Genomic DNA, 27,994 nt, shown 5'->3' with positions numbered 1-27,994 from the left:
ACCTGCACAGTGCTGCAGCATTCACCACACTTGTGTCTCTGTGTGACCACACAGAAACAGAGGGGGAGAGAGAGAGAGCGAGGGAGAGAGAAAGAGAGAAAGGTGACAGAGTCAAGGGCCAAATATTCTGAAGGAAGTTTTTTTCTTTGATGCTTTTTCCCCACAAGGGAGAATAACCTGCCTGGCCCTGCTGACTTGCTAAAGAATTGCAAGGCAACTAGCAGTGGACATGGCTCTGCTAAGTTGCCAACTTTGTAAAAAGCGGGGAGTTTTGAGATGCCTGCTTGTGGTGTTTTCTCTGAGCTTCCTTTTTGCCTCAGTAGATGCTGAGCCATTTGACCCCGCTCACCTCTATCGCCACAGATCAGGACCTAACGAAGACAACACCATCCTTGCTAATAATGGGATCAGGGTTCCTTTTGGGAGGTCTGTATTTCTTGACCCTTTTAGTGACCTGGTGACAGAAGTGCAGCCTGGTGACCGCTGCCACATCACAGTTTTGGAGAATGATCCCTTGGCCCAGAAACCAGGGATGCTGACCCCTAAAAGGTTTCCCTGCACATTTGGACCAGATGAAGTGAAATACACTCATTTTGGATCTCGGAGCCCCAGCAAGGACCGTGTGAAGCTGCAGCTTCGTTATGACTCCCAGACAGACACGGTTATCATCCCCTTCATGTTGGAAGTGGAGGTGGTTTTCCAGCAGCTTGAGATCCTCACCAGGAATATGCCTCTTAATGTAGAAAAGCTCAGTGGCGACAGCAACCCTATTGACAAGAAAGGTCTGGAGTTTTCCTTTGAAGATGGTGTCACACAGTGCAAAATCACCACTCTGGTTGGTGCTGGAGGTCTTCCCAGGTATGGCACTCTTTTGAATAATCCTGCCAGTGGTAAAATGATTGACTGTGATGAGTTTGTGAAACAGGGCATCCGCTACAAGCACACAGCTGAAACAAAATCGCCCAACAGAGACTATATCCCAATGATGGTGGAGCTGCAGGATAATGACGGCAACACTATCATGCAAGAGCATTTCCAAATGATGGTTAGGATCAGAGAGGGCGCCGAAAACACAGCTCCTAAACCCAGCTTTGTAGCAATGATGATGATGGAGGTTGATCAGTTTGTGATGACAGCTATTACAAACGACATGTTAGCTGCTGAAGATGTTGAATCCGATCCAGATGATTTAATCTTTAATATTACTTCACCACTGAGCCCTGAGCAGGGTTACATCTTTAGCACAGATGATCAGAACCTGCCTATCACCTCCTTCTATCAGAGAGATATCAAAGATCTTAAGATTGCTTATAAACCTCCCTCAGATGACTCAGGAGTGGAAAGGATTTTCCAGCTAGAGTTTGAAATTGTTGACACTGATGGTGCTGTGTCCGAAACATTTGCTTTTATGATTATGGTAAAGCCTATGAATACCTTGGCTCCTGTGGCAACCAAAAATACAGGCCAGCTATTGTTTGAGGGGCAGTCTCGACCACTTTCCAGCTCCCAGAATTTAGAGATTAGTGATGAGGATAACTTAGAAGATGTGAGAATAACTGTTGTTGATGGTTTAAAGCATGGAGCCTTGACTGTGCTTGGAACGCGTAGGAAATTCTTTTCACCTGCCGATCTAGACGCTGGGATTGTAGTGTACCAGCATGACGGCAGTGATACCTACAGCGACAACATTATTTTTAGAATGACTGATGGCAGTAATGAAGTGGAGTTTTTGTTTCCTATCACCATTGCTCCCACTGATGACGAACCCCCTATTATCAATGCTAACACCGGTCTTGTGCTCTTTAAGAATGAAGTCATGCAGCTCTCACCTTTCATCCTGAGTGCAACAGATATTGATTCAGAGGATTCCACCATAAAATTTATTTTAGAGGCGCCCTACTCAACCGTTGGGGAGCTGCTGTTAAGGCAGGTTGAGCCTCCATCTGATCCGTCTCTCTGGAAGTTCAGTGAAACAGATGAGATGTTTGAGCAGGTGGTGACTGAGTGGTTTCAGCAGGATATTCTTGATGGAAAGTTGTTCTATCATCATATCGGACCCCACAGCACCACCACTGTGATTGATCACTTTGTGTTCCGGGTCCAAGATGATAATGATCCTCCCAATCAGTCAGGCGAGCATATGTTCACCATCAAAATCCACCCTGTCGATGACCTTACCCCAGAACTTTTCCCAGGCACCACTCTTCACATGACAGTTCAGGAGTACGAGCTGACACACTTCAAGAAGAAATTCCTGTGTTATAGTGACTTAGATTCAGATGACAGGGATATCAAGTATACCATCACTAAGGCCCCAACTGATACTGATGAGAACAATCCAGGGCCCTTAGGTGAAATTGTACTGACTGACAGCCCTGACACTGTAATTACAGAGTTCACACAGGCACAGGTTAATCACCATAAAGTAGCTTACAAGCCTCCAGACCAGGAGCTGGGAATCACTCCAAAAGTAGCTCAGTTCACATTCATTGTGGAGGACACAGCTGGAAACACAGCAGATGGACTATTCACCATTTTCCTACAGCCTGTTGACAATAAACCACCAGTTATCACCAACACAGGGTTCACTGTGATGGAAAGAAGGTCATATATCATTACAAGGAAGGAGCTACATGCCACTGACACAGATACAGATGAAGAAAATATCATCTTCACAGTGACCCAGATTCCTCGTTATGGGCAGCTGCAGTATTTGGGGATTGACATGTCAAACAGGGAAACGTTTGTGATTGAAGACATTGCAAGTGGCCGTCTAGCCTACATCCATAGTGGAGAAGAATCCCTTAGTGATGTTATCAAGATTGATGTGAGTGATGGATTCCATGAGGTACCTATTTCCATGAAGATCACCATCGAGCCTGTTGATGACGAGACCCCTACAATCATGCTCCCAGCCGGCCTGCTTGGTGCCTCCATAGATGTACTAGAAAATGGAGCCACAGAGATTACAACCAATGTCATTCAGGGCCGTGATGAAGACACAGATGACCTCATCCTCACCTTCATTGTAGAAGAACCTCCCAGACGTGGTGAAATACTGGTTAATGGTGCACCTGCAGAGAGATTCACTCAGGAAGACATCATTAACGGTGCAGTGGTTTATGCTCACACATCCGGTGAAATTGGTCCATTCAAAGAGTATGATTCTTTCAACCTTACTCTGTCTGATATGTCGGATCAGTGGGTCGTTGGGGGCAACAAGGTCCAGGGTGTGACAATTCACGTCACCATCCTACCTGTTGACAGTATTTCACCTATAGTCAGTGTTGGAGAGCAGTTTGTTGTTGTGGAGGGAGAGAAAAATGTCATCACTCTGGAACACATCCAAGCTGAAGATATTGACACAGACAACGAGGATATCCTCTGCACCATCATTGTCCAACCAACATCTGGTTACGTGGAAAACATTGCTCCAGCTGCAGGCTCTGAGAAATCCAGAACAGGGATAGCAATCACTGCCTTCAGCATTAAAGATATTGCCCTTGGTCACATCTACTATGTCCAAAGCATCCACAAAGGTGTCGAACCAGTGGAAGATCGTTTCACCTTCCGTTGTTCAGATGGTATAAACTTCTCTGAACGTCATTTCTTCCCTATAGTCATCATTCCAGCCAATGATGAGAAGCCTGAAATATTTATTCGTGAGTTTGTGGTAATGGAAGGCATGAGTCTGGTAATTGATACACCAATTCTCAATGGGGCTGATGCTGACATCCCTGGGGATGAGCTGCACTTTGAGATCATCAAAAAACCCCAGCATGGTACAATAGTTCAGCAGCTTAGTACCGGCGCCGTCCCTGTAGATACATTTGACTTGGAACAAATCAAAGAGGCGTCCAACATTGTCTATGAACATGATGACTCTGAGACCAAAGAAGACAGCTTTGTAATCAGACTTTCAGATGGGAAAAATACAGTGGAAAAAAAGGTTCTTATCATGGTTATTCCCGTTGATGATGAGACACCAAGGATGGCTATAAACGATGGCCTTGATGTGGAAATTGGAGAGACAAAAGTAATCAGCAACAGGGTTTTAAAAGCCACAGATCTAGACTCTGAAGACAAAGAGCTAATATACATTGTGCAGTATGGCCCAGGCCAGGGTTACGTCCAGCGAATCAACAAATTTGGAGATGTTTTAGGTAACATCACCCGGGGAATGAATTTCACACAGGACGAAATTGACAAACAGCTCATTCAGTATGTACACACAGGCCAGGAAGGAATCCGTGACCTGCTGAAATTTGATGTCACAGATGGCATCAATCCCCTCATTGACCGTTACTTTTACATTAACATTGGAAGCATTGACATGGTCTTCCCAGATGTAATCAACAAAGGTGTGACTCTCAGGGAAGGTGGAAAAGTCACTCTTACCACTGACCTCCTAAGCACTACAGACATCAACAGTCCTGATGAATTCCTCAGCTTTAGCATCACAAGAGCACCGAGCAGAGGCCACTTAGAGAACACTGACCACCCTGGTGTTCCCATCTCCACCTTCACCCAACTGCAGCTTGCTGGCAACAAGGTCTACTACATCCACACCTCTGATGATGAAATGAAAATGGACAGTTTTGAATTTGAGGTAACAGACGGTTACAATCCTGTCTTCCGGACATTTAGAGTGTCCATCACTGATGTGGATAATAAGAAACCTGTCCTGACTATAAACAGGCTAGTTGTTGAAGAGGGCGAAACTAAACTCATCACGCCTTTTGAGTTGACAGCTGAGGATCGGGACACACCAGACAACCTGTTGCGTTTCATAGTAACCCAGGTGCCAGTGCACGGGCAGCTGCTTTTCAACAATACCCAACCAATCACAACCTTCACCAAGCAAGATCTAAATGAGAACCGTATTAGCTACAAGCACGACGGCACTGAGACAAACGAAGACAGCTTCTCCTTCACTGTCACAGATGGCACGCATACAGATTTTTATGTCTTTCCAGACACTGTATACGAAACACGCAAACCCCAGATGATGACCATATACATAAACACAGTGGACAATGGTGTGCCCCAGATTGTGGTCAATAAGGCTGCAGCCTCACTGAAGGTCCTCCAAACTGGCCACGTGGGATTTGTGATCACAAGCAAGGCCATTCGATCAGAGGATCGTGACAGTCCCAACAGAGTCCTGAAATACAGTATTTCTCAGGCTCCTCTACATGGCTTCATCATGAACAGTGCCCAGGGCAATGACAGCATCAGTACCTTCACACAAGGTAAGCTACTGTCACATTAAATATTCATACTTTTGAAGGTTGAAGCATTGCTTTAATATCAATATTTCTCAATAGGAATAAGCCATTCTCTTCCCTTGCACAGAAATGTTTTCATTTTCATCTCATGGTAGCCCACATTTTAGTATTAATTCACTATCACACATCCCAGCGGTTGCAGGGAGCTGTTTACAGCAATACATAGTTATTCCCAGACGTTGGAAGGAAAACCAAAGAGAGTTTAAGTAAAAGTAAATGTTTTACTTCCATTTGTCAGCAAGCCTGAAAGACAATTTCCCATACATGCTGCGTTTTATAGCATGTTAGCCATGTTAGCTTAGTAATACTGTTATCTGAAGCAAGTGGAGAAGAGAATAAACTACCATGGAAACTGACATTAACTTGGCTTAAGGACATAAATTAGAAATCAAAATGAGTCATCATTGATTCACACGTACATCTTTCAAAATGACTAATATGAAAAACGATAGTTGATATATAGATACAGATACATATACTGTATAAGTATAACTTTGCAGCCTCAGGGTTGTAATCAAAACCTATGTTTTAAGTGGCTCAGCAGCTGCAGTTATCTCCCCTAATACTTAAAGCTTCCACTCATTTTTTCCCTCTTTTTGTCTCTTTTTGATAGCTGACATCAACGACATGAAGATCAGCTATGTGCTGTTGGATGGCAGCAACGCCACAAGTGATATCTTCTACTTCACAGTTCAAGACAGTGGTAAGAACCCTTTAAAATGTCATACTAGTGTGCACTGACACCAAACTGGGGCCCGACATTTGCCTCAAGGCTTTCTTCTGGCTTTATCTGCTATATTCTTTGCTTCTTAAAATTGAAACTTCCTGCTCTCTGTCAATCTCACAAGTGTTTGCATTACAAAGACTTAAGGCAGTTGGCCATGACTGACACCCAGTATAGGGCCGCCATCTCTTTTCGCCCCACTGGAAAGGTCAGCAGGTTTAAAGGACAGGGGTCAAAGGAGACTAAAGCCTAACACTGACTGTTAGATGGTAAAAGAAAAAGAGGTGGGACAACCAAATGCTCTAAACTTTATTGTTAATGCACAATAGGGCCCACTCCCTCAGGGTGCTTCTCAGAGCTTTCAAATGTCTGCTTTCATCATCTGTTTGAAGTGACACTGTGAAATGTGTGGAGGTATGCACAATCGGAAATTTAGTTTAAACTTTCTTCTTGGAAATAGGTCCATTAAAAAACAACAACATGCGATTGATTGATTGAACAAACAAAGTTTGGTTTGGTCATGTAAATATCATGTAAATGGAATTATATTTTGTACATACCTCATTCTTTAAAAAGTATAGGTATTTCTGTAAAAGATCATTCAATTCTAATAGTATATATATATATATATATATATATATATATATATATATACATATATATGTTTTATTTATCTCTAATATTGACCAAGACACCATGTTTTCTTTCTTAATTACTTGGATGCTCCACTAACTGACTTTGGTTTTCAATTTTACTGTAGATTATATTTCCTCATGTCTGCTGTCATATGAGTGTCAATAGTAAAATATTAATGTCTACATATATAACTTGAGAATCTTGGGGTCATGTCCTCATGCAGTTTAACATATAGATAGATAGAGAGAGAGAGAGAGAGAGAGATTTGGAAAATGCAATCAGTCAAGGGGGGAAAGTTGAGTCTGTAATTGTGCTGGATTGAGGGTCATGTTAAAGATAATACCACCATTACCATCAGTGGCATTGAGAAGGCAGGGCCAAGATTATGTGAGCCTTTGCCAAATTACTGTATTTTGTCAGCAAAGACAATCCTTTTATTAGCCTCAGCTTAACACCCACAAATTACCTTTTTCCAGTGACTGTAAGTGAAGCAGGTGATAATCCATGTTTAATGGGGTCAACAGCTTTGTCCCTGCTTGAAATCAACAATACAACCTTTATTATTGTTCTATTATTCTGTCTAATTCTATTTCTCTGCCGTATCTTTGTTATACATCAACAAATGCCACCAATTAATCTGCCTTAAGCAAAGCTGTTTGGTATTTCTGTCCCTAAGTAGAGGTTTAACCGCAGGAAGGGAACAAGGGCTTCAATTAGCTCAACAGTCCATTTTTTTGTTTGTTTTCCCACTTTGTTAAAGCTGCCACCTAACTCAGCTGAACCAGGTGCAGTGGTGCAAGTCAGGACATAAAACAAAACCATGTTTCTACATGAACACCGTTCACATGTAAAGGGCACAGACAGGGCCCTCACACCACTGCATGTACTTGTAATTAATAGCTCATGCACATATTATTACACATAATAGAAGTGCTTAGCATCTCCACATATATATAGGAACACACACACACACACACACACACACACCTGGAAAAAAGATTACAAAGCAGATAAAGGTGAGATGAGCCTGATGGTGAATCACTAATGGGAAGTGTTGAAGAAGTGAGTGCTGGAGGGAGGAGGAGGAGGAGAGGAGAGGGAGGTGGGGTTAGCATTATCCTCGACATGCAGGGACATGCAGGTGGACAGCAGTGCTGATGGTCAGCCTATCTGCTAATAAATCTAGGTGAGCTATTTGTGAGGGAAACAAAGCTCAGTGTCAGAAAAGATTTGCACCCGAGATACTTTGCTCAAACTGGCCTCCGTTAACATTCTTTGTAATGGTTTTAACGTGTGAATTCACTGGAAACTAAACGTATAGAGAAGTGTTTTTGTACATATAAACACATAAACGTATCTTGTGTAGCTTTGTAGCACAGTGTATAACTCTTTCAGACCTGACTGTTGAGATCTTAATCAGACTTAAAGGTGCTGAAGCAGGAACAGTTTGTGTGTGGCCAGACACAGCTGAAGAGTTCCTGTTGTAAATTGTGTGACAAATGTGTCAGGAGTGGACGTTTAGCTTCCTGACGGGAGTCTTGATGTGGACCTGCTGGTTGTCGGGTTTAAATTCCAAACTCTGAGGAGAAAGTTTGGTCTTGTTTTGAATTAGGACAAACCAATCTATCATTTAAACTTTTGACCTCTCTGCAGAAATGTGTCAGAGAGAGAGAGAGAGAGAGAGATGCATAAATCTTTCACAGGTGAAATAGACATACACTTTTAGTTTTATTATTAAATTTCACTTAAACGTCTCAGTGTGGAATATATGAGTCTATATAGATATAAAGCTTCCCCAAATTCAGTGTGAGAGCTGCAGGGAAAGGTAAAGAAACCATAAATTAGGAGTTTATGTCATTTTATTGTACATCATTTTGTAATCATGTAATTTCTTAAAAAAGAAAAAAAAAAGTGAAGAAAGTAGCAGTAGAAGTGGAGTCAACTACATTAACATTTTATGATTTCTTGTAAAATAGTCAGAATAACAGACGTAACCCTGCAGGGATGATGTGGCGGTGACCTCAAACACAAACTGCTGTTCACCTTGGGTCACCGCGCTGTCTTATGAGAATATCTATGGGAAGCAATAACTTGCGTGCAAGTGTCCAGGTCAGAAACTCCCTGCAGCCATTCAGAGAATGAGGCACTCAGGCAATATACTTGTTTTTACAAGTGGGTACACAGCTTACATACATTCTCATTCATTGGACATGGGGCCAGTGAGCCACAGGCAAAGAGGAGAAAAACCCTTAACTTACTTTCAGACGTGTCGGGACATTTGTAGGTCTATGTCAGTTTTGAAGGACTTTTGCACAATGTCACATGTTTATGCTTTAGAGTGTAGTGGTCTTCAGACACACTCGCTATTCTTGCCAATCTTGGTTGGAAGATAGTCTTTCTCTGCAACACTAATCAAAGTCTCCAGATGCAGAGATAAGGAATAAAAGAGGACAGAGCCTCTGCATTCATAAATGCTAAATCAGTCTCTGTGCCTTTTCCACGAGCAACAATAAAGTCTTCCAGCTCTGCAGCAGGATCATAGACCCCAGTGGGTTGAGTGTTATGTGATCATTCAGAGCTGGTAGAGGAATGCACTTCCTCAGAGACTCCAGACTCCAGGGCCACAGACAGACCAGGGCCTGGAAGTGCAGTGGTATCCCGAGCAGACAGGTGTGTACGTGAGGGGGAAGGCTCAAGGGGGATCCCCTTTCAAAGACCTCCATCACCCCACACCCAGCTCTGCACAGACCCACGCTACTCTCAGATAGCACGATAACCCCCAGACTTCCACTGTGGAGGTACCTGCTCTGGAGGGACACTTACCCACAGCGGAAAATAAATGAAAAAAAGACAGTATTGATCGTCACTGTCCTTCTACTGTATATAGGGAGTGTCCTTCGTACAGTAGGACTGTAGACTGTGTGCTGAATGACATGTTACACCCTCACTTCCTAACAGTGGGGATCTTGTCACTCATGTCAACAGTCATCGGGTGATTTACAGGCAAATGGTGCCACAGTCCGTCTCCTCTGTGACAAGAAGGCGCTGAAGCCTCTGAGGGCCCCCCCTTCACCTCACCCCCCCACTCTCTGTTCTCAATCTCCCTCCGCTCAAACCCTTTTGGGTATCAATATTCCTGTTTGGTGTGTCTCTTTGCCCTGGTCTCAATTTCCTTATCTTTTCCTTCTTCTCCTATCTATTTCATTGAACCACACTATAACCTCGTTCTCGGTCTGTCTTTGTCTTTTCCTTCAGCCTCGATTTATGGCCTTTTGGAGGCAGCTGGGGTGTGGAGTGATGATGTATGGCTCCTGAGGTTATTCTTATCTGCTCTCAAATGGCAAAGCTGCTGCTGCCCCTATAAGCTGTCTTTGAGTTGCCCTCACTCATTTCCGTGTCCTTCCTTCCTTCGTTCTAGTTTTCTAGTCACAATATCAATGTGGCTCTACCTGTGTCAGTGTTGCTTTGTCGGTTCAGTAGTTTGGTTCAGACAGAAATATTTTGACAACTTCTCAACAGTCATTGGAGTTGTTTAGGACGTTCTATGTCCTCCTGATTTTAGTGCCGCACCCTTAAATTGTCAACACAAACATGGCATGTATACACGTATGTGAAAATGTTCTATTTACTGTGCATAATCATGTCCAACTCTAGTAAATCTATTACATCTTTTACACTTCTCTAAACCTATTCAGATGTTAGCATGCACTCAAAATGAACTAAGAGAATGGATATTATACATTGTACATTGTACATTGTACATTCCTGCAAACATGGAAAGTGTTGCATTTATATCACATCTATGTCCAGAAAAAGAGATTGAAATGTCTTGGAAAATGTTTGACTGTTCTATTTTTGCCAAATTACTGAATACGTGTCATATCAACATTGCTAAAGTGAAAGTAGTTTTTAATTATTTATTTAACACGTACCAACGTATAATCCTTATGACTCGATTGGTATACAATGACGTACATAATTATTATTTTTGAGCAAGCTACATTACGACATTTATGTTTCTTTAAAGCAAAATGATTATCTGTCGGTGCAGCCATGGGATTTCACTTACCCTATTGTTCATTTCTCATCATTTTTCACCATTCTGTACAATAGTTTTATAAAAAGGTGATGATTCTGAGCAACAATTTGTTATTAGATGTTTTCAGAGTATGCCAGTGTGGATCAAAGAGAATGTGGAACGTCCTCCAGAGACCTGTCACTCAGCTGAAGTAGCGTAACCATTTTAATGTGTCAATTTCCAGTACATACTGCCACTGTTCACAGATGTTAACAGTTACTAATAAATGACAGCAGTTACGAGAAGTTACGCGAAGTTACGTTCGAAAATATCTTTATTTACTTTTTCAACTGTCCAAAAACCCAAAGAAATATCACCTTTTGACACCTTCAAGGTTTAGAAAGTCTTCAAAAGATACTTAACATACTTGAAAATACTCTGATATTTGTGTACCAAACATAGCTGCCTGGAATCTCCTCAGTATTTATACCTACATAATGATTAATGAGGAAATACAATAACGGCAATGTCACTTGATGAAGATATTCTTAGAAGCTTGCCCCTTCTTGCATCATGGTGAACGTCACTGCCGGATCTTGACCCTCGTTTCCAACGATACCTCCAGCCTGACTCACTATCCCACTGCATCTATGTATGGTGTAGGCAGCACTGCTGTGTAAATATGAGCTGATGAAGTATTTGCCGTCCATGGACACTGGTGCAGGGAAAAGCTGAGGCTATAATGTCATGTCCATGTCTTGATGTGGCGTCGTCGACGAAGGATAATGGATTCTTAAGATTCTTTGAAGGGCATTCTTGTGCTGACTCATTCTGCCAAGTCACATCTACCCTCATACCGACTATATCATAGTTTCACAGCTTTTATGACAATGACACGGAAAATCAGACTTAAATAAGGCAAGTGGCATTAAGTGAGGATTTGGATTAATCTCAAAAATGGTCTTAAAATATCCTCTTGTTATCATCATCAGTCACAGCAAACTAACTAGCTGCTAACAGGGGGATGTAGAAATATGTGAGGCCTATAAAACTTTTCATCCCAGCAGAAAAGATGATGAATATCAGTTTGAAAAGCTAATGGAAATATGAGCCGAGCCCCAACGCTACTGTGTGTATTAGGTTTAATGGCCGGTCTAATATAGTGCGTGTCATAAAAATTGTAATAAATTAGGTCATCAGTCATGTTTACATTCATGTTTAGAGTGGCTAATTTGGATTTCTACGTTTGCAGCTGTTTTGGTCCCAGAGCGTTTTAATGTTAATGCTCTGTGGTTCCGTGTCACCCTGGGAAGTCTTGATTATTTCTTGATTTATTTCGGTTTATGCCAACTCCAGTCTCAGTGTCTGAGAGCATGTACAATAGAAGTCAGAGAAAGGCCCGATTCCCTTACACTCTTACACTGGCGAGAACAATGCAGAGGGCAGGCAGGGAGGCATGCCATGGTGCCGGAGCCGGCCCACCCAGACTGTGCCCTGCTGTCCCTCTCAGTTGTTCCTCGTCTGAGCGAACAAAGCCAAAGCATGGAGGTATAGGGAAACTTGGAGGTGGGGGTGTACAGCTGTCACTCTGCTCCACATACTGTGGGAGTCTGGTGGGCAGGAGGGTTTCACAGAACATCATAACAGACACAGAGACAGACTGACTGACTGATGGACAAAGATGGAGAAAAAAATACATTGCATTGATGAGCTTGATCCCAGCAGTTGTTGCACTTGTCTTTCCTCTGTCCAATGTTGTGTTATAATGGGATCTGATGTCACTTAACAATGACTTCATCAGCTGAACAGATATGAAACTAACATTTGGAACAATGCAAGTGTGACTGGACAGAAGAACTTTGCTTGAACAGCAGAAGAGAAGCACCTGTTGACCCCACTGTGTCATAAACCCACAGAACAGGCCAAGGATAATCTGTCCCTTCAGCTTCGGTTTGTCCTGAGCATTCATTCATTATTAAAGGTAGTCGTGACATGTGAAACAAATTCACCTGCTTACTTCTTTAAATTAAATACATCCAAGCGTATAAAATGTCCTGTAACAACTTAGCATTTTAATGGCCAGGGTGGAGAGACGTGCAGTCGTCCCCTGACGTGATTTCACATTGTGTCACACCTGTGCATCCAGGTCATGTGTACATACATATCAGGTGGCACTGTGACGGACGTGGAAAGCTTATACATTTCATCAGCTCTGTTTTTACAATCAGTGTCTGCTAATTTTGTCACGGCAGGGACCGAAAAGCTCCCTCCCTCCTGCTACAACATTCACCAGCTAGTTAATGCAGTGCCTATTTTATTAATATTACTCTTTATATATTAAAAGAAATATATGGATTGTTGAAGAACTCAATGTATTCATCAAGCACTGTGGTAAAAGCTGTGTCATTAAGGTCTTATTCATTAAAAACTCTGTGATGTATCCTGAAACCTTAAACTACCCCAGAACAGAGGCAGCTATTCATTTAATGAAACTCCATGATAGATGATTGAGCTTCTCTTCATTTCTGCTCAGAATACAGTCAAGTGCCAGGACACACATTCTCCAGCGTGCCAACTATCTGATAACCAAGATTATCAAGGACTTTTCTTGTAACTGTTGAAATGATTATATTTCTTTGATTCCTCGTTGAGCACAGATTTAGCACGAGAATCTTATCAGTCAGGAGTTGATTGACTGAGCAGAATACCGGGCTGATACTGTACATGTTCTTGTACACAATAACACACAGTCGAGGGAGACTGTACTTGCATTCAGTCCGTATGTCTAAGTGTCTGTGTGGTATACGTGGACATAAAGGACAGAACATTCTTCACATTTACTGTGTAATCCTCACAATTCCTAGATGCCATGAACCCGTGTTATCACAGAAAAATGATGGATTCCACCTGAACACGTTTTTGTCTTTTGGCCCCTGTTGTGACATGAGATGGCTTGTCTTCAATGTTGACATGAGGGTTTGAGGAAGTGGTCCGTGCCCCGGGTGCCCCCCCCCCCCCCTTGTGTTTTCATTCTCCTCTCTCACATAACATTAAGACTGCAGCTCCTTTCTTCCTCACTGAGGCAAAACTGAACTGAATGCTGGCTCATTGTGTGAGCAGGCAGAAGCTCCCTGCCAGTGTTTGCTGTGCACTGCAAAGATAAGAGTCACTGTTTATCACAACACATGATTCATAATTTAAGATGCAAACTTAGAGCAACATCAGTGTGAAGAGTAAATGGAAAATACATTCAACGGCATCAGAGGATTTCTTTTTTATTTTGCATATTTGGGAATAAAGGGTGAATGTCAAGGTAAAAGTGTCAGCATTTTTAAAATAACTTTAAAATAAATGTCTGTTAGATTCAAACCATTGTAAAATAAGTTAACGCAACTCTGATTAAGCCTAGCATCTCGTCATGACTCTCTCTGCATTTCTCAGTATAACAGAGTTTACATCCCTCAGTCAGTTTTCAGATGAAGGACTCATCATTCAAATAATATTATTACATTGTGTCTGTTCACAAATAGCAAATAGAGGCAAAACAATAACAATAAAAGTCATCAAAAGCGTCCTCCAATGCCCTAGTGTAAGTATGAAGGAGAGCGTGGAAGAGGTGGCCACATCTGTCCACATTTTTAACTTTATTTCTATATTTCACTGTTAACATTGTACTGCACTTATATATTTTTATTGGTGCCAGTCGCTGCTGAATGTTTCTGAACCACGAAAGGTCCCTCACTACTCCAAATGTCTTAAACAGAGTTACGTTGACAGGGCCATTGTCAATGTGAGCAACCGTGCAAGACTAAAGAGAGAGTATCCTCTGTGACCTCTCTGAGTCAGAGAATCCCCTGAGTCGCAGGTCACTGGTTCACTGGGCTCATCTCACTAAAGGAGAGACAATGCTGTTCAAATTAAAAATAAATAAATAAATAAATCACATTATTCAACAGGGCCCATGAACTTAAATATCTCTGAGCGAGTCAGTATCGAGTCATTGACCAAAACTGAGCTGACAGGTTGAGGGATTACATGAGTCATGAGTGTGGATTAAGGGCAGGACTGGGTCTGGGTCTGTGTGGTTTAGTGGATGGTGATTCTGAGCTTTGGCTGATCCACACTGAACCAAAAGAAGGACATGGTGGGAGTGTTTTACTTCCATATTAGATGATTCAGTAGTGATGCAGTGAATATGCAGATTGTTGAAGAAACCTCTGCTCACACTTTAACTTGAGTGATAGTGCTTGTGAGTCCAGGTTGATTTCACGAGAGGAAACTTTATTTATAAAATAACAAAAACTCTGACTGAATCTTTCCTTAAGAAGCTTACTTGTATTTGCTTCATGGACACGAGATGGTGATGAGAATCAGGAGACATTAGAAGCAAAGCAACCCTTCTTGAAGCTCTGTGAGCTTTAGGGAAGCCCTGGTATTAAGTTATCATGTTTCCCTTCCAAAATTAAAACACCCTTTTGATTCCTTGTACCCTGTAGCCTAAAGCAATTCACATGCCTCGCTGCCTCCTATTATAACACAAAACAGATTGTTTCCTTATTATACTGCTGCAGAGGAAGTCGTTTAAATGAACTACTGAGGCATTAAGCTTTCTTTCTCTCTTTAGGTGGAAACAAACTAAAGCCTCAGCCTTTCAGGCTCAACTGGGCCTGGATCTCTCTGGAGCGGGAATACTACTTGGTGGATGAAGATGCCAAATACCTGGAGGTGACGCTGAAGCGCAGAGGCTACCTGGGGGAGACATCCTTTGTCAGTAAGTGGTAACGCTGTGTGTCCTGATACAGTATGTGAAGCAAAGTGAATTATGACCTGAATTCATTCAAAGATATAACTTTACCCTTTTCATTTATGCTTTCCAAGAGAGATGGTATTTGTGTAGCACTTATGACACAGGTAAGGTAAATCACTAGGGCAGCAATATGCCCTTATTCAGGGCTACATGGCACAATAGTGGCTAGTGTTGCTGTCTTGCAGCAAAAAGAACCGAGTTTGTGACCCGGTTGGAACTAGGGTCTTTCTACATGCAGTTGTTCTCCACGTATGTGCATGGGAAATTTTTCTGGCACCTCTGGTTTCCTCCCACAGTCCAGAAAAAACACCTAGAGGTTCATTTAAGTGTGTAGGTGTGAGTGTGTAAGAACGAATGCCCTTATTGCAGTGACAAATTCACAAGTTATTGCCCTTTTATTTATTTCCTTACACTGATTTGTGTTATATTCAAAGGCCAGTCTTGCTATAAAACATCAATGCAACCCACTTATTAAAAAGTATCTGCAGATTCCTTTGAGACATACAGGTTGCAGTGTCTCCTCAGTTCACCCTCACACTTAAAGTGAACTGAAATATCAACTTAATTTTGCCCTAGATGGTGCAAATCTCTTGTTTTCCTTATTTTAAAGGTCACAGGGAATTGTCACAGCCTTATAACAACAAACACTTTGTTTCTGTATATCCTTGCGGATTGCAAAGGAATAAACATGCCAATATGAAAGGATTATAAATGGATAACCTCTTCAATTTTCAATCCTTTAGTTTGATGTCACACATCATTGAACCTCCCTCTCCTTCAGGTATTGCCACTAAAGATGGCACCGCTGAGAAGGACAAGGACTTCCGAGGTAAATCTCAGAAACAGGTGCAGTTCAATCCTGGCCAGACCACAGCCACCTGGAGGGTGAAGATCTTCACAGACCAGGAGTTTGAGACCTCCGAGACCTTTGAGATACAGCTGTCAGACCCAGTCATGGCTGTGCTGGAGTTTCCAGACGTGGCAACAGTGGAGATTGTGGATCCTGGAGATGGTAGTGCTAATATTTGAGTTTGAGAAGTTGTTCTGCATATACAGTATTTTAATCATTGACACCATTACTTACTCGTGGTTTCTCTTCTCAAACAGAATCAACAGTGTTCATTCCTCAAGCGGAGTTCAAAATTGAGGAGGATATTGGAGAGCTGCTGGTGCCTGTGCGGCGCTCTGGAGATGCCAGCCAGGAACTCATGGTTGTTTGTTACACCCAGCAAGGTGAGCTGAATCTGTGTGGAGAAAAAAGATTTGAACCAAAGAAGCAAGGATAATTATTGATATATACAGATGTGTAGAGAGTGATTCTTGCATTTCCCTCCTTTGTGTGTCTTCTATGCTAAAACTGTTAACTGTGCATCCAAACACCAAACACACGCTGTCTTCATTGTTCTCTAATCTTCTGTTTTTTGTTTTTTTTACCATTTTCTTTTTGTGAATATAGGCTACATTTCCCTCCAGCTAACCCAGTGTCTTTTTCTCACATTTCATTCGATATCCTCTCTGTTCCCATAAATCCTCAGCCACGGCCGCCGGCACCATACCTAGCACGGTCCTTTCCTACTCTGATTACATCACCCGGCCTGAGGACCACACGAGCGTTCTGCGCTTTGACAAGGGTGAGCGTGAGAAACTCTGCCGCATCATCATCATCGACGACTCGCTGTACGAGGAGGAAGAGAGCTTCAATGTCAGCCTCAGCATGCCGATGGGCGGCCGAGTGGGCGCCAACTTCCCGACGGCCAAAATCACCATCCTGGCAGACAGTGATGATGGTGAGTGGAGTGGTGGTTCTTCTGGGGACGAATAGACGTAGAGATAATGTCAGTGTCAGCTGGTTCTAAAGTTATTTCTTGTTTTAGTTGGATACTTATTTGAGATTGGATGACCTACTATGCCATTTTGCACACCATTCATTCACCAGCAAAATAATAGTGCTGGATACTGCACTGCATCAGTAGCTTTACCGTATTTTCATGCTCTTTACACACTCGGATTCATTCATCCTCCACACTCTGTGTGTCTGGCCCAGTGTTAGAAACAAGATAACAATAGACAGGTATTGAGATGGAGAACGGTGGCCTCGGTGAATGTTACGCTACATCTGCCTGTCTGACAGATAAAAGGACTTTAAACCACACTGTGTTCCTCAAGTGACCCCCATCCTAATTGCCATTCAGAGGAGCTCAGGGGGAAACACAGGGCATCCCTTTATTTGCAGGGACCAAAAGGCAGGTGGTGAAGAGAGGGACTATTGTGCAGTGAATCCAAATGACTGGCATGTTTTTAATCTCTCCCACTGTTTGATTCTGCATTTTTTTTAATGATATATAGGATAACCTAAATTTGCACTTTAAACTTAAGAAGAAGTGCTGTTTTTAAAACTATACATCAGTATTTGACATTGTCATAAAGGTAAGATGGCAACCTCCATGAAGCAAGGCCCTTGCCTAAAGGCTACGAAAACCAAACATTCTTATTTAAAGGCACTTATACAAACATACTTTCCTCCTAGCTGTTAGACACTGAACCTTTAACATTACTGACAAGCTGCAGCCTTCGGACGAGGCACTTCTAAACTTCCTTTTTCCAACAATACTATATAGACTCATTTTGTTCTCCCACCTTTTACTGAGGTGAATTTCGTGCACTTGCCTCTTGCAGTGACAGACCTTCTCACAGGACAAGCCTCCCTCCCATGCAATTTGAACAGACGTACAATTGACATTTATGTATAAATAATCAGCGTGCATTCTCAGACATGTGACGAGACAAGAGAAGACTCCTCTGTGCAAACCTCTATTGTGGTTTACTTCTTGGTGGGTCCCACAGTAACAGCCCACCATAAATCTGTGTTTGTGTGTGTGTGTGTGTGTGTGTGTACACATGTGAAACCATCTGCCTGTCTGACACTTGGAAGGTTTGGAGTGTCGCCAGCCTCTATTGTATTCCGTATTTGTCTGGCTCTTCCTCCCACTGATCTTTAAGGTTGCCATGTTGGCACTCATTTCCCCCTGTAACAATCCCGTCAGTGCTCAAAAGATGTCTTTGAGGGTGAAAGGCATTGAAAGTGTGCCAGAAATCCTTCCTTCAGCATCAGGTATCTGTTGCATTAACAGTCAACTTCTAAATAGAGCTGCAATCTGCTAAAACTACCACACCTAACCACACGTTCTGCCTGACAGCAAGTGAGATAATTTAGGAGACATTGGCTAGATGGGGATCCACTAAATCCACTTGCAGGAAATACTTTGAGTAGTTGTCAAATAAATGGTGTACTAATGATGATCTAGCTAAAAGATATTAATGTGGGCTACTTTGAGGATGGCAGTTTGGGAAACATCCCTTGCTTATACAGCACAGTTGTTTTCTTTTGTAATCTATCATGACATTCATCATGGTAGGTTATTGCAGATGTTTCTAAAATATTGTGTTTGGTGACTTTTCTTTTTGTATAATTCAGATCTAGACTTACAGAAAGTAAGAAACCGTCGGCATTAATCATTCACCAAAATAACTCTATAACTCATTAGTTACACAGTTACACAGTTATATTTACCTTTCACATATCCCTTATTTTATGACAGATTTTGTTTTAGTTTAAAGCCCAGAAAAGCTGCAACTCAAATACCCAACTCTATCAGACAATCTTTAAGAGCACTGGCTGGACTGAATGTGATGAAAACAAACTTTATATCATAGTGAAGAGAGATTAATTGTCTGAATTCTTGCCCTTTCTCTTTGCAAAGCGGGAAGTTGCCTCTCTCTCTCTCTCTCTCTCTCTCTCTGCCACAACGTCTCCATAGATCTTATCAGCTGCTCTATCATCTGAACTTCCCATCAATCACATGCATCACTCTGTGTGCAGCACACACAAGCAAGAAGTCTTATTCTTCAGGTTCAGTGACATAGAGTTTGGACAGGGCTGTCTGGATTTTAATAAGTGGAGGATGACAGCGCTCTTCCTGTGCTGACTCCTAAATGAGGGGAGTTAGCTCATGTCCTTGTGTCAGTCTGACCCTGAACTGGATCACAAAGCCTCAAAATACTGTTATTATTATAAGTTATTCGAAAATGTCAAGGGTCAAAGAGCAAAAATGTGGTACGCTGTTAATAATATGTTAGTAAAGTGGTTTAAATTTACAATTTTGCAGCTGCTATGAGTTTTTAGTAAATAATTAACTGAACAAAGGTACAATGGAATCTGCATCATATGTTATGATTTTCTATTTTTCCCAAATCCCACAGAGCCCTCGTTGTATTTTGGTGAACCTGAGTATGCCGTGGATGAGAGTTCAGGCTACGTCGAGGTAAAGGTTTGGAGGACAGGGACTGATCTGTCCAAGACCGCTACTGTTATGGTTCGCTCCAGGAAGAGTGAGATTGTCTCTGCAGAGGGTAAAATTGGCAGTTTAAGACAAATGAGAACATTCATTCATTCATTCAAGATATGGGATTGTAGTGTTTAATCCATGGTTTCCTCTCCACCTCACAGCTGGACTGGACTACGTCGGCATTAGCCGTAACCTGGACTTTGCTCCTGGTGTGACGATGCAGACATTTAGAGTGACAATTCTTGATGATCTGGGTCAGCCGGAGCTAGAGGGGCCTGAGACCTTTGACCTTATATTACGGATGCCCATGAATGCTGTGTTAGGAGAACCCAGCAAGACCACCATCACCATCAACGATACCTTTACTGACTGTAAGTGTCAGATACAGGAACCAAACTCTAAAGTAATTGTTCACTGTAGACTTAGGAGTCTAGTAAACTTTAGGCTCAAGGTTATTGAGTTCTGGTCTAGTCTTTTATTTTGAAAAAAAAAATGAGGGTTTACAATTAATGCAGAAATATGCAAAAATGTATTTACAATTTATTTTTCCTCCTATTTAGCATTCATATGCATGACATAAGCAATAAATGCTCATCATAACACACTGTGGTTGCATTGGTGCATGCTTTTTGTTATAGAAATTACTGTACTTCACAAGTGATATGATTTTATTTAACACTTAATAACAATACTGTGCTTTGGTGCTTTTACGTGTCAAAATAAAGAAACTCTATCAACAGCATTAGCAGTCAGATTTAGTAACATGTGGTGTCACATTTTGATCACTATTCCTACAGTGCCAAAGGTTCAGTTTAAAGAAGGCAGCTACAAGGTGGATGAGTCTGATGGGGAGGTTACAGCCATAGTGTACCGCAGTGGAGACATCAGCCTCGTGTCCACAGTGCGCTGCTACACTCGCCAAGGCTCTGCTCAGGTCATGATGGACTACAGTGAGAGGCCCAATACTGATGCATCAATCATCACTTTCCAACCAGGTGAGACATTGCTCTGTTTTACAGCTACATGCTGCAGCACTTTACTGAAAATAACGTGACCACTTCTCCTCTAGGTGAGACTGAGAAGCCTTGTGTTGTTAGTCTGATGGACAACTCTGCCCATGAAGAGGAGGAAGAGTTCCGCCTGGTCCTGGGAACGCCAAAGAGCAAGTCTCCATATGGAGCCTCTATTGGGGAGCAGAAGGAAGCACTGGTCACAATCACAGATGAGAAAGACAGTGAGTGCTTTATCAAGAATAAATAAGTATTTTAAGAATTGTCATTTCTTCAGATGGACCACTAAAGGAAATTTGTAGTTATACCTACCAGATAAAACCATATCAGGCTGGACATCAGTGCAAATAATACAAAAAGGAATGTTCTTGCAGCAATCTAAACCCCATTTGTGTTTTTAGCTGTTAGTCTGACTGTGAGCAGAATAACTCAAAACAGATTTTAATGAAACTCTGGGACACTGAGTGGCCTTGGGAGAGGTTTCTGCTCTCGAAATAAGCCTCTTTGTTGACTTTGTTCCCTGCTCTAGAGCCCATCATCCGATTCTCTGAGATCAAGTACAGCGTGCGCGAACCCCAGGTCAAAGGAAATATTGCAGTTGTGAAGATTCCTATCCTTCGTATCGGAGACACCTCAAAGGTCTCGGTGGTGAGAGTGCACACCAAAGATGGCTCTGCGACCTCTGGAGAGGATTACAACCCACTGTCAGAGGGTAAGAACAGAAACCAGAAGCACTTGTATGGTAAATGTCATGTTTTCCATAGCTCCTTACATCTTTGTCTTGGTTTCTAAGATGTTGAGTTCAAAGAGGGGGAGAAGGAACACTTTGTGGAGATTGAGATCCTCTATGATGGTCAGAGAGAGATGAGAGAGGCCTTCACTGTCCACATGAAGCCTGATGACAACATGGTGGCGGAAATACAGGTGAGGCCATGGCCACAGGGCATACAAGCAGACGCATGCCGTCAAACATAAACCAACAAATCCTGTGCACATGTACAGTACTGCATATCTACACACGCGGGCATGCGCACTGTCATGCCAGGCCATGTTAAAATAGCCAGGCAGCAGCTGGCATTGCTGTCAGCGCGCCTGAACCAGTGTCTTATAAAAAGCTTTTCCTGATGGAATGAGATGCTGAGGGGAATGTCCCGGCAGAGCCAAACAGTAGACGAACCTATAAACAGAACCGTGACATTCTAGCCCTACACGCCACATCAGGCAGGTTCTGTTCGCATGGCAGAAATAGGTTTACCTCTGACTTAACTGTTTTGAACTTTCAATGTAAATGAAAGAATGGCTCCATACACTTTATTTGTATAACTCCAACTCAACGTAATTTACATAAAAACAGAATGACCTTTAAAAACATTTAAACATTAGATAAAAATGACATTTATATACCATTATCAATGTTATTCTAACGAAAAGTATCATCATCTAAATCCACACAGGATATACAGTAAAGGTTTGGTGTTTCTTAGACACATGAGCACTGAGTTATGACCATGTTATCTGATCATGTTGCTGTGCCATCATATCACACTGTATGTGTGAAATACCATCAAACTTTACAGGAATGCTCAGAGGTTATGTTCCATGTGAAAGTAACTGCACAGGACACAAAGAAATGGCATAATGACATATAAACACACTCAGTGCCAACATGTACTGAAGACTGTCTGCAGTGTAACATTTTATTTGTTTATAGTTTAACCTTGAAATTCAGAGAAACAAATAATGTATGCCTCTGTGCCTCTGTGCTCTGGCAAACTGGTTTGGGAGTTTCAGTGTTAGTCTCAGAGGGTTAAAGTCATTTATTCATCAGAATCTAATAGGGTTTTATCTTTGTCAATAGACTTGACCACAAGGTAATGAATGAATTGACATTGTGAGATGGGTTCATTTAGGTGCTGGTCAGTTTTTAAATCCCACCTTTTCCTTCTCCTGTTAGATGAACAAGGCCATTGTGTACATTGAGGAGATGGACAGTGTAGCAGATGTTACCTTCCCTGCAGTGCCACACGTGGTTTCCCTGCTCATGTATGATGACACTGGGAAAACCAAAGACAAGCCCCACCCATCCAATGGATACCCTGTTGTTTGTGTGACGGTGAGTTGGATGCTACTTTGTCCACAGTAACATTGACCAACCATAAGATTTATCAGCTTCAGTGCTGACTATTTATTGATTTAAAGTGACAATATGTGTTACTTCAGCATGTGACATGAGTTGTTACCCTTTTTGCCTCCTCTGCCAGGCCTGCAACCCTAAGTACCACGACTTTGATAAAACTGGTTCCATCTGCTCTGCGGAGAACATTAACGACACTCTTACCCAGTACCGCTGGATGGTCAGTGCTCCCACTGGGTCAGATGGTGTGACCAGCCCCATGAGGGAGGTGGACACTAACACGTTCTTCACCAACACCAAGTCCATCACCTTAGATTCAGTCTACTTCCAAGCTGGCTCCAGAATTCAGTGTGCAGCTAGAGCCTTCAATGCAAATGGAGACGCAGGCCTAGAGCTATCCAGTCCCATTAGTGTGGTCAGCAAAGAGGAAGGTGAGTGGAAGGCAGGAGATCATGCATGTGTGTGTATATTTATACAGAGCTAATTTGCTTAAACTGACTGTAACTCTTGGCAGGGATGTGTCAGCCTCGTGTCGCGGGTACCGTTGGAGCCGAACCTTTCTCTGCTAAGATCCGGTACACTGGCCCAGACGACCCAGACTTCCCCAACCTAATCAAACTGACTGTCACCATGCCTCACATGGATGGTAAGCAGCGCATGCATTGCAATATTTGTACACAAGCTCATCATTATTTATTAATCTCAAAGAAATCCTCATCTTGAGTATTAAGACCAGACTGTCCTCTCATGTCAGGCATGTTACCGGTGATTTCCACACGACCTCTGTCCAACTTTGAGCTCACCCTGAGCCCAGATGGCACACGAGTGGGCAACCACCGCTGCTCTAATTTACTGGACTTCAATGAGATCCAAACCGGACATGGCTTCATCACTGACGCAACAAAGAACCCGGAAATCATCGGCGAGACGTCACCCTACCAATACAGCAATATTATGCGTTCATCCAACTCTCTCCGCTTCTATAGGAACCTCAACTTAGAGGCCTGCCTCTGGGAGTTCACTAGCTACTACGACATGTCAGAGCTTCTGAATGACTGTGGAGGCTCTATAGGCACAGATGGACAGGTAGGAAATATATAACCTTTTTAAGGTTATTTTGTGGAAAAATTAAATGGACAAAAAAAAAAAACAATAAATCCAGAGGACTTATTTTCGTTGTGTCCCTTAGAGGTCCAGGGTGTAAGAATTAATGTCATCTAATGGTGAAACAGAATTTGTTCAATTTGTTCCAAATTGATTGAATGAACAATACAGGCCATACCTGTAGCTTATTAGTAATGTTGCACATATAATTTCCTTTTTCCTCCATTGCTGGGATATAAACAATGTCTTTATTTCCATTTATTCAGGTGCTGAACCTCGTCCAGTCGTATGTCACCTTGCGTATCCCGCTGTTCGTGTCCTATGTCTTCCACTCTCCTGTGGCTGTGGGAGGCTGGCAGCACTTTGACCTGCAGTCAGAGCTAAAACTCACCTTTGTGTATGATACGGCTATTCTGTGGCAGGATGGTATTGGCAGCCCTCCTGAATCTGAGCTACAAGGTACAGTCTGAGAGAAATGCTGCCCTCTGTCGGTCATAAGTACACATAAATGAATATACATGAGCCATTTTGAAAATGTATTTTTTTGTTATTATAGGAGCCATGTACCCCACCAGCATGCGTATAAATGAAGAGGGTCGTCTGGTTGTCAACTTTAAGACTGAGGCTCGCTTCAGGGGACAGTTTGTTATGTCTCATCCAGGTAAGAGCATGCGACCCACATGCTCACACACTCAAAACCTATCCTGTATGGTCATTCTATACAAGCAGCCTCCTATTGCATTACCATGTGACCCACATCCTCTCTTTATTTATTTCTGGAGTACCACATTGGGGGTTCTTCCTGTGTGAAAGTGCCAGAGGTCATTTAAGCAAATGTCAAAATCACTGTGCAGCATTTATAGTCAGGAAGTGGCGCAAACAATACAAAGGGTCACCCTATAAATACAAAGGCACGGGCACAGTTTGTAGTTGGGAAACATTGCAGCTTTAAATATTTATAACTGTGTGCATGATTGTTTTCAGGAACCAGCATGGCATCCATGGTGATGTGTGCTGACCACCCAGGACTGACGTTCTCTCTTGCCCTGGTCAGAACTGAGCCCACATACAACCAGCCCATGCAGCAGTGGAGTTTTGTCTCAGACTTTGCTGTGAGTTATTATGCTATGATGAATTTCCTGCTGTGGAATTAGAATTTAGTTACAATTCACAATCTTAATACAAGGTGTTCCCATGTTTCTATGTGACACATGCTACTGTAGGTGCGAGACTACTCTGGAACCTATACAGTGAAGGTGACTCCCTGCATTGCTTCCCCCAATGGGGAGTTCAGCATCCCTCCTGTCTGCCACCCAAGAGAGCCTCTAACCTTTGACATGGACATACGCTTCCAGCAGGTTAGTCTGGATATCCTAAAATATTACATACTGAATTTCTTTCATAATAGTTATTACATAGATACTGCAAAGGTTGCATTTACCAGCAAGATACCTAAATACTGTATCATTCTTCTTTGTGAATTATGCTGATTTTGTTTTTCACAGGAAGCCTGTTACATTGTTTCACCATTAACAAATCAGAATTAGATTTAGTGCATTTTGCTGTCTTCACATTACATCCATCCATTCTCTGATAACCGTGGTGATGTGTTGCAGGTGAGCGACCCAGTTGCAGCAGAGTTCAGCCTCAACACTCAGATGTTCCTGCTGTCCAAGAAGGAGTTGTGGTTGTCTGATGGCTCCATGGGCTTTGGAGAAGGCTCCGATGCTGCTTTCACAGAGGGTACAACTCTGACATCTAGTGGTCTTGAGTGAAGTTACAGCTGATTGCCCAGGAGGTGCCCACTTCATCCCTCTGACTATTTCATCTGTCCTTTCCCTCAGGCTCCTCGATCTACGGACGGGTGATGGTGGACCCAGTCCAGAACCTGGGTGACTCATTCTCCTGCAGCATTGAGAAAGTCTTCCTCTGCACAGGAGCAGATGGCTACGTTCCAAAGTACAACCCCACCAACAAAGAGTATGGCTGCCTGGCAGACGCTCCAAGTCTGCTTTACAGATTCAAAATCCTGGTAAGGCGTAAAGGAAGACACACTGGGGTGTAATGGAAGTGAAACAAGAATGTGTTTGTGATTTCTCTGTGTGTTGTTGTACAGGACAAGGCCCAGCCAGAGACTCAAGCTTCAGTATTTGGTGATGTTCCTTTTAAGGCCTCGTTGGCCCAAGACACACCTGAAGCTCTTCCTTTGGCCAGACAGCCAGGATCAGATGGCTTCACACTGTCTTCATCTCCTCTTTTCCAGGTCTAGTAACAATTCAACTGTAATCACACACTGCATGAACAAATAAACATATCAGGAACATGATGGCAAACTGTATCTTATCTCTTCAGGTGGCTACTGGTCGAGAATGGTTCATCCACACTATCTACACTGTCCGCTCCAGAGAAAATGCTAATCGCAACATTGGCAAGCGCAGTGTTGAGTATCTCCATCACAGTGTGTCCTCTGTTGAGCCTCAGATGCCCAACAAGGCCACTCGCCTCCGCCGTGCTGCCCCTGCTTTGCCTGGCCCTAATGTGGCCCAGGACATTGGTGTTGAAAACAACCGAGGAACCAACATCCAGCATATTGCTCTGGACCGAACAGACCGCATGGTGGTCAGCCAGCGCCAACCCTGGTCCCCTAACCATGACGCGCTCCTGGAGCGCCCCCTGCTGGAGAGTTCGGGCAGAGAGGAGGGTGACAGTTCCACCCTGCCCATGTTAGTGGGCGTTGCAGGTATGATCCTCCTCATTTGCCTCATCGCCACAATTGTCATTCTGCTGCTGAAACGCAAGAAAAGGGAAAAGAAGAATCAGTTCCCTCCTTACTCCTCCTCTTCCTCTTCTGCCTACAATGGCTACAGCCAAGGCCCAGCGGGCATATGGAGCAATCCAGACAGCTCCGAGGTCTAGATGTGGACCTCCTCCACCTTTAACAATTGTCCATGATTAAAAGACTATATCTTCTCTTTCACCATTGTGCCTTCATTACCCTACTCTAGCAGCACTAAGGAGCCAAGAACAACCTGTGACAAGCACAATAAATCAATGCTCGGGCCCACACACTGTTTCAATGCCCCAGTTTCCTGAGGCTTTCTGATATTTGACGGTGGTTTGTCCTTGCTGTAATGTACTATGTTATTGCATTTTGCAGCCTACTCTGAATTGTGGATTTACCTAAAATATTCACCTGCTTTATTGATTGCGATGACGTAAAATATCCCTCTTAATTCAAATGTACGGCAATTATTTACCAAGTAAACCGCAAACAGAACTCCATAATATTCAATGTTCCTTCTTCCTCCATGTTTTTTATTGTTATTCAATGTGTTCATTATTTTGTGTAGAGCAAATTTGACTGAATGTTAGTTGAGGCTGACTTCAATGAATGATTATGCGATGATTTTTATTTTTTATTATCTGTTTTAAAAAGCCTGCAGTGTACTTGCCACCTGCTGAGTTACTAATACCACTATGGTGTCATTGAAAGGGATTTTAAATGTTATTTTTCTTGAGAATGCAGAAATACTTAAACATTTTTAAAACCTTCAGGTTAATGTGGTTGAAGCCAGATGCAAAACTCTCTCTGTACATATCATTGCAGAAGTATGAAAATAAAGGTATTACACCCTGGTGAAACTTGAAATATCAGGAACTACATAATTCTAGTTTGCAGAAATAAACAAGTGCAGTATCAAAATGATAAATATTTCTCTACAGCCAACAGTGTATTTCAATGTGCAAATTGTTATTATAATTTTGTGGCTAATTGATTGTGTCAGTTTCAAGTGTTTAAATGTTGATACACTTCCAACAGCCAAATATAAATGTCCTTTTTTGAATGAGTGTGAGCATGTTTTCTTTTTTAAAAAAAAGGGGAACTTTATTTGTGATGTTTAAAAAGACATTTTCTACTTCACATAG

At 42.4% G+C, this 27,994-nt stretch overlaps 1 protein-coding gene across 1 annotated transcript; it reads left to right on the top strand.

Moving 5' to 3' along the window:
- The first annotated feature begins 9 nt into the window (after positions 1 to 9).
- frem3 (Fras1 related extracellular matrix 3) lies at positions 10 to 27,912 on the top strand. The gene is made up of 24 exons (XM_058640964.1): positions 10 to 5,252; positions 5,902 to 5,991; positions 15,291 to 15,437; positions 16,255 to 16,485; positions 16,581 to 16,706; positions 17,009 to 17,260; positions 19,734 to 19,883; positions 19,981 to 20,190; positions 20,617 to 20,814; positions 20,889 to 21,053; positions 21,359 to 21,541; positions 21,623 to 21,753; positions 22,784 to 22,942; positions 23,091 to 23,394; positions 23,478 to 23,609; positions 23,718 to 24,049; positions 24,334 to 24,526; positions 24,624 to 24,728; positions 25,052 to 25,179; positions 25,291 to 25,425; positions 25,684 to 25,810; positions 25,912 to 26,099; positions 26,184 to 26,330; positions 26,420 to 27,912. The coding sequence occupies exons 1-24, from the start codon at positions 230 to 232 to the stop codon at positions 26,981 to 26,983; spliced, it is 9,420 nt and encodes a 3,139-aa protein (XP_058496947.1). The 5' UTR covers positions 10 to 229; the 3' UTR covers positions 26,984 to 27,912.
- Positions 27,913 to 27,994: the final 82 nt, after the last annotated feature.

Source organism: Solea solea, chromosome 10, assembly GCF_958295425.1.
Source record: "Solea solea chromosome 10, fSolSol10.1, whole genome shotgun sequence".
Taxonomy (NCBI): Eukaryota; Metazoa; Chordata; class Actinopteri; order Pleuronectiformes; family Soleidae; genus Solea; species Solea solea.
Note: the sequence above shows the minus strand (reverse complement) of the source record. Positions and strands in the feature narration are given on the sequence as shown.

What these genes read in the sequence shown, in the direction of transcription:
- frem3 (XM_058640964.1), top strand. Translation starts at nt 230, where the DNA reads ATGGCTCTGCTAAGTTGCCAACTTTGTAAAAAGCGGGGAGTTTTGAGA. An exon ending in GATTGTGGATCCTGGAGATG is followed by an intron (nt 16,486 to 16,580) that starts GTAGTGCTAATA and finishes CTTCTCAAACAG; the next exon opens with AATCAACAGTGTTCATTCCT. An exon ending in CCTGGCAGACAGTGATGATG is followed by an intron (nt 17,261 to 19,733) that starts GTGAGTGGAGTG and finishes CAAATCCCACAG; the next exon opens with AGCCCTCGTTGTATTTTGGT.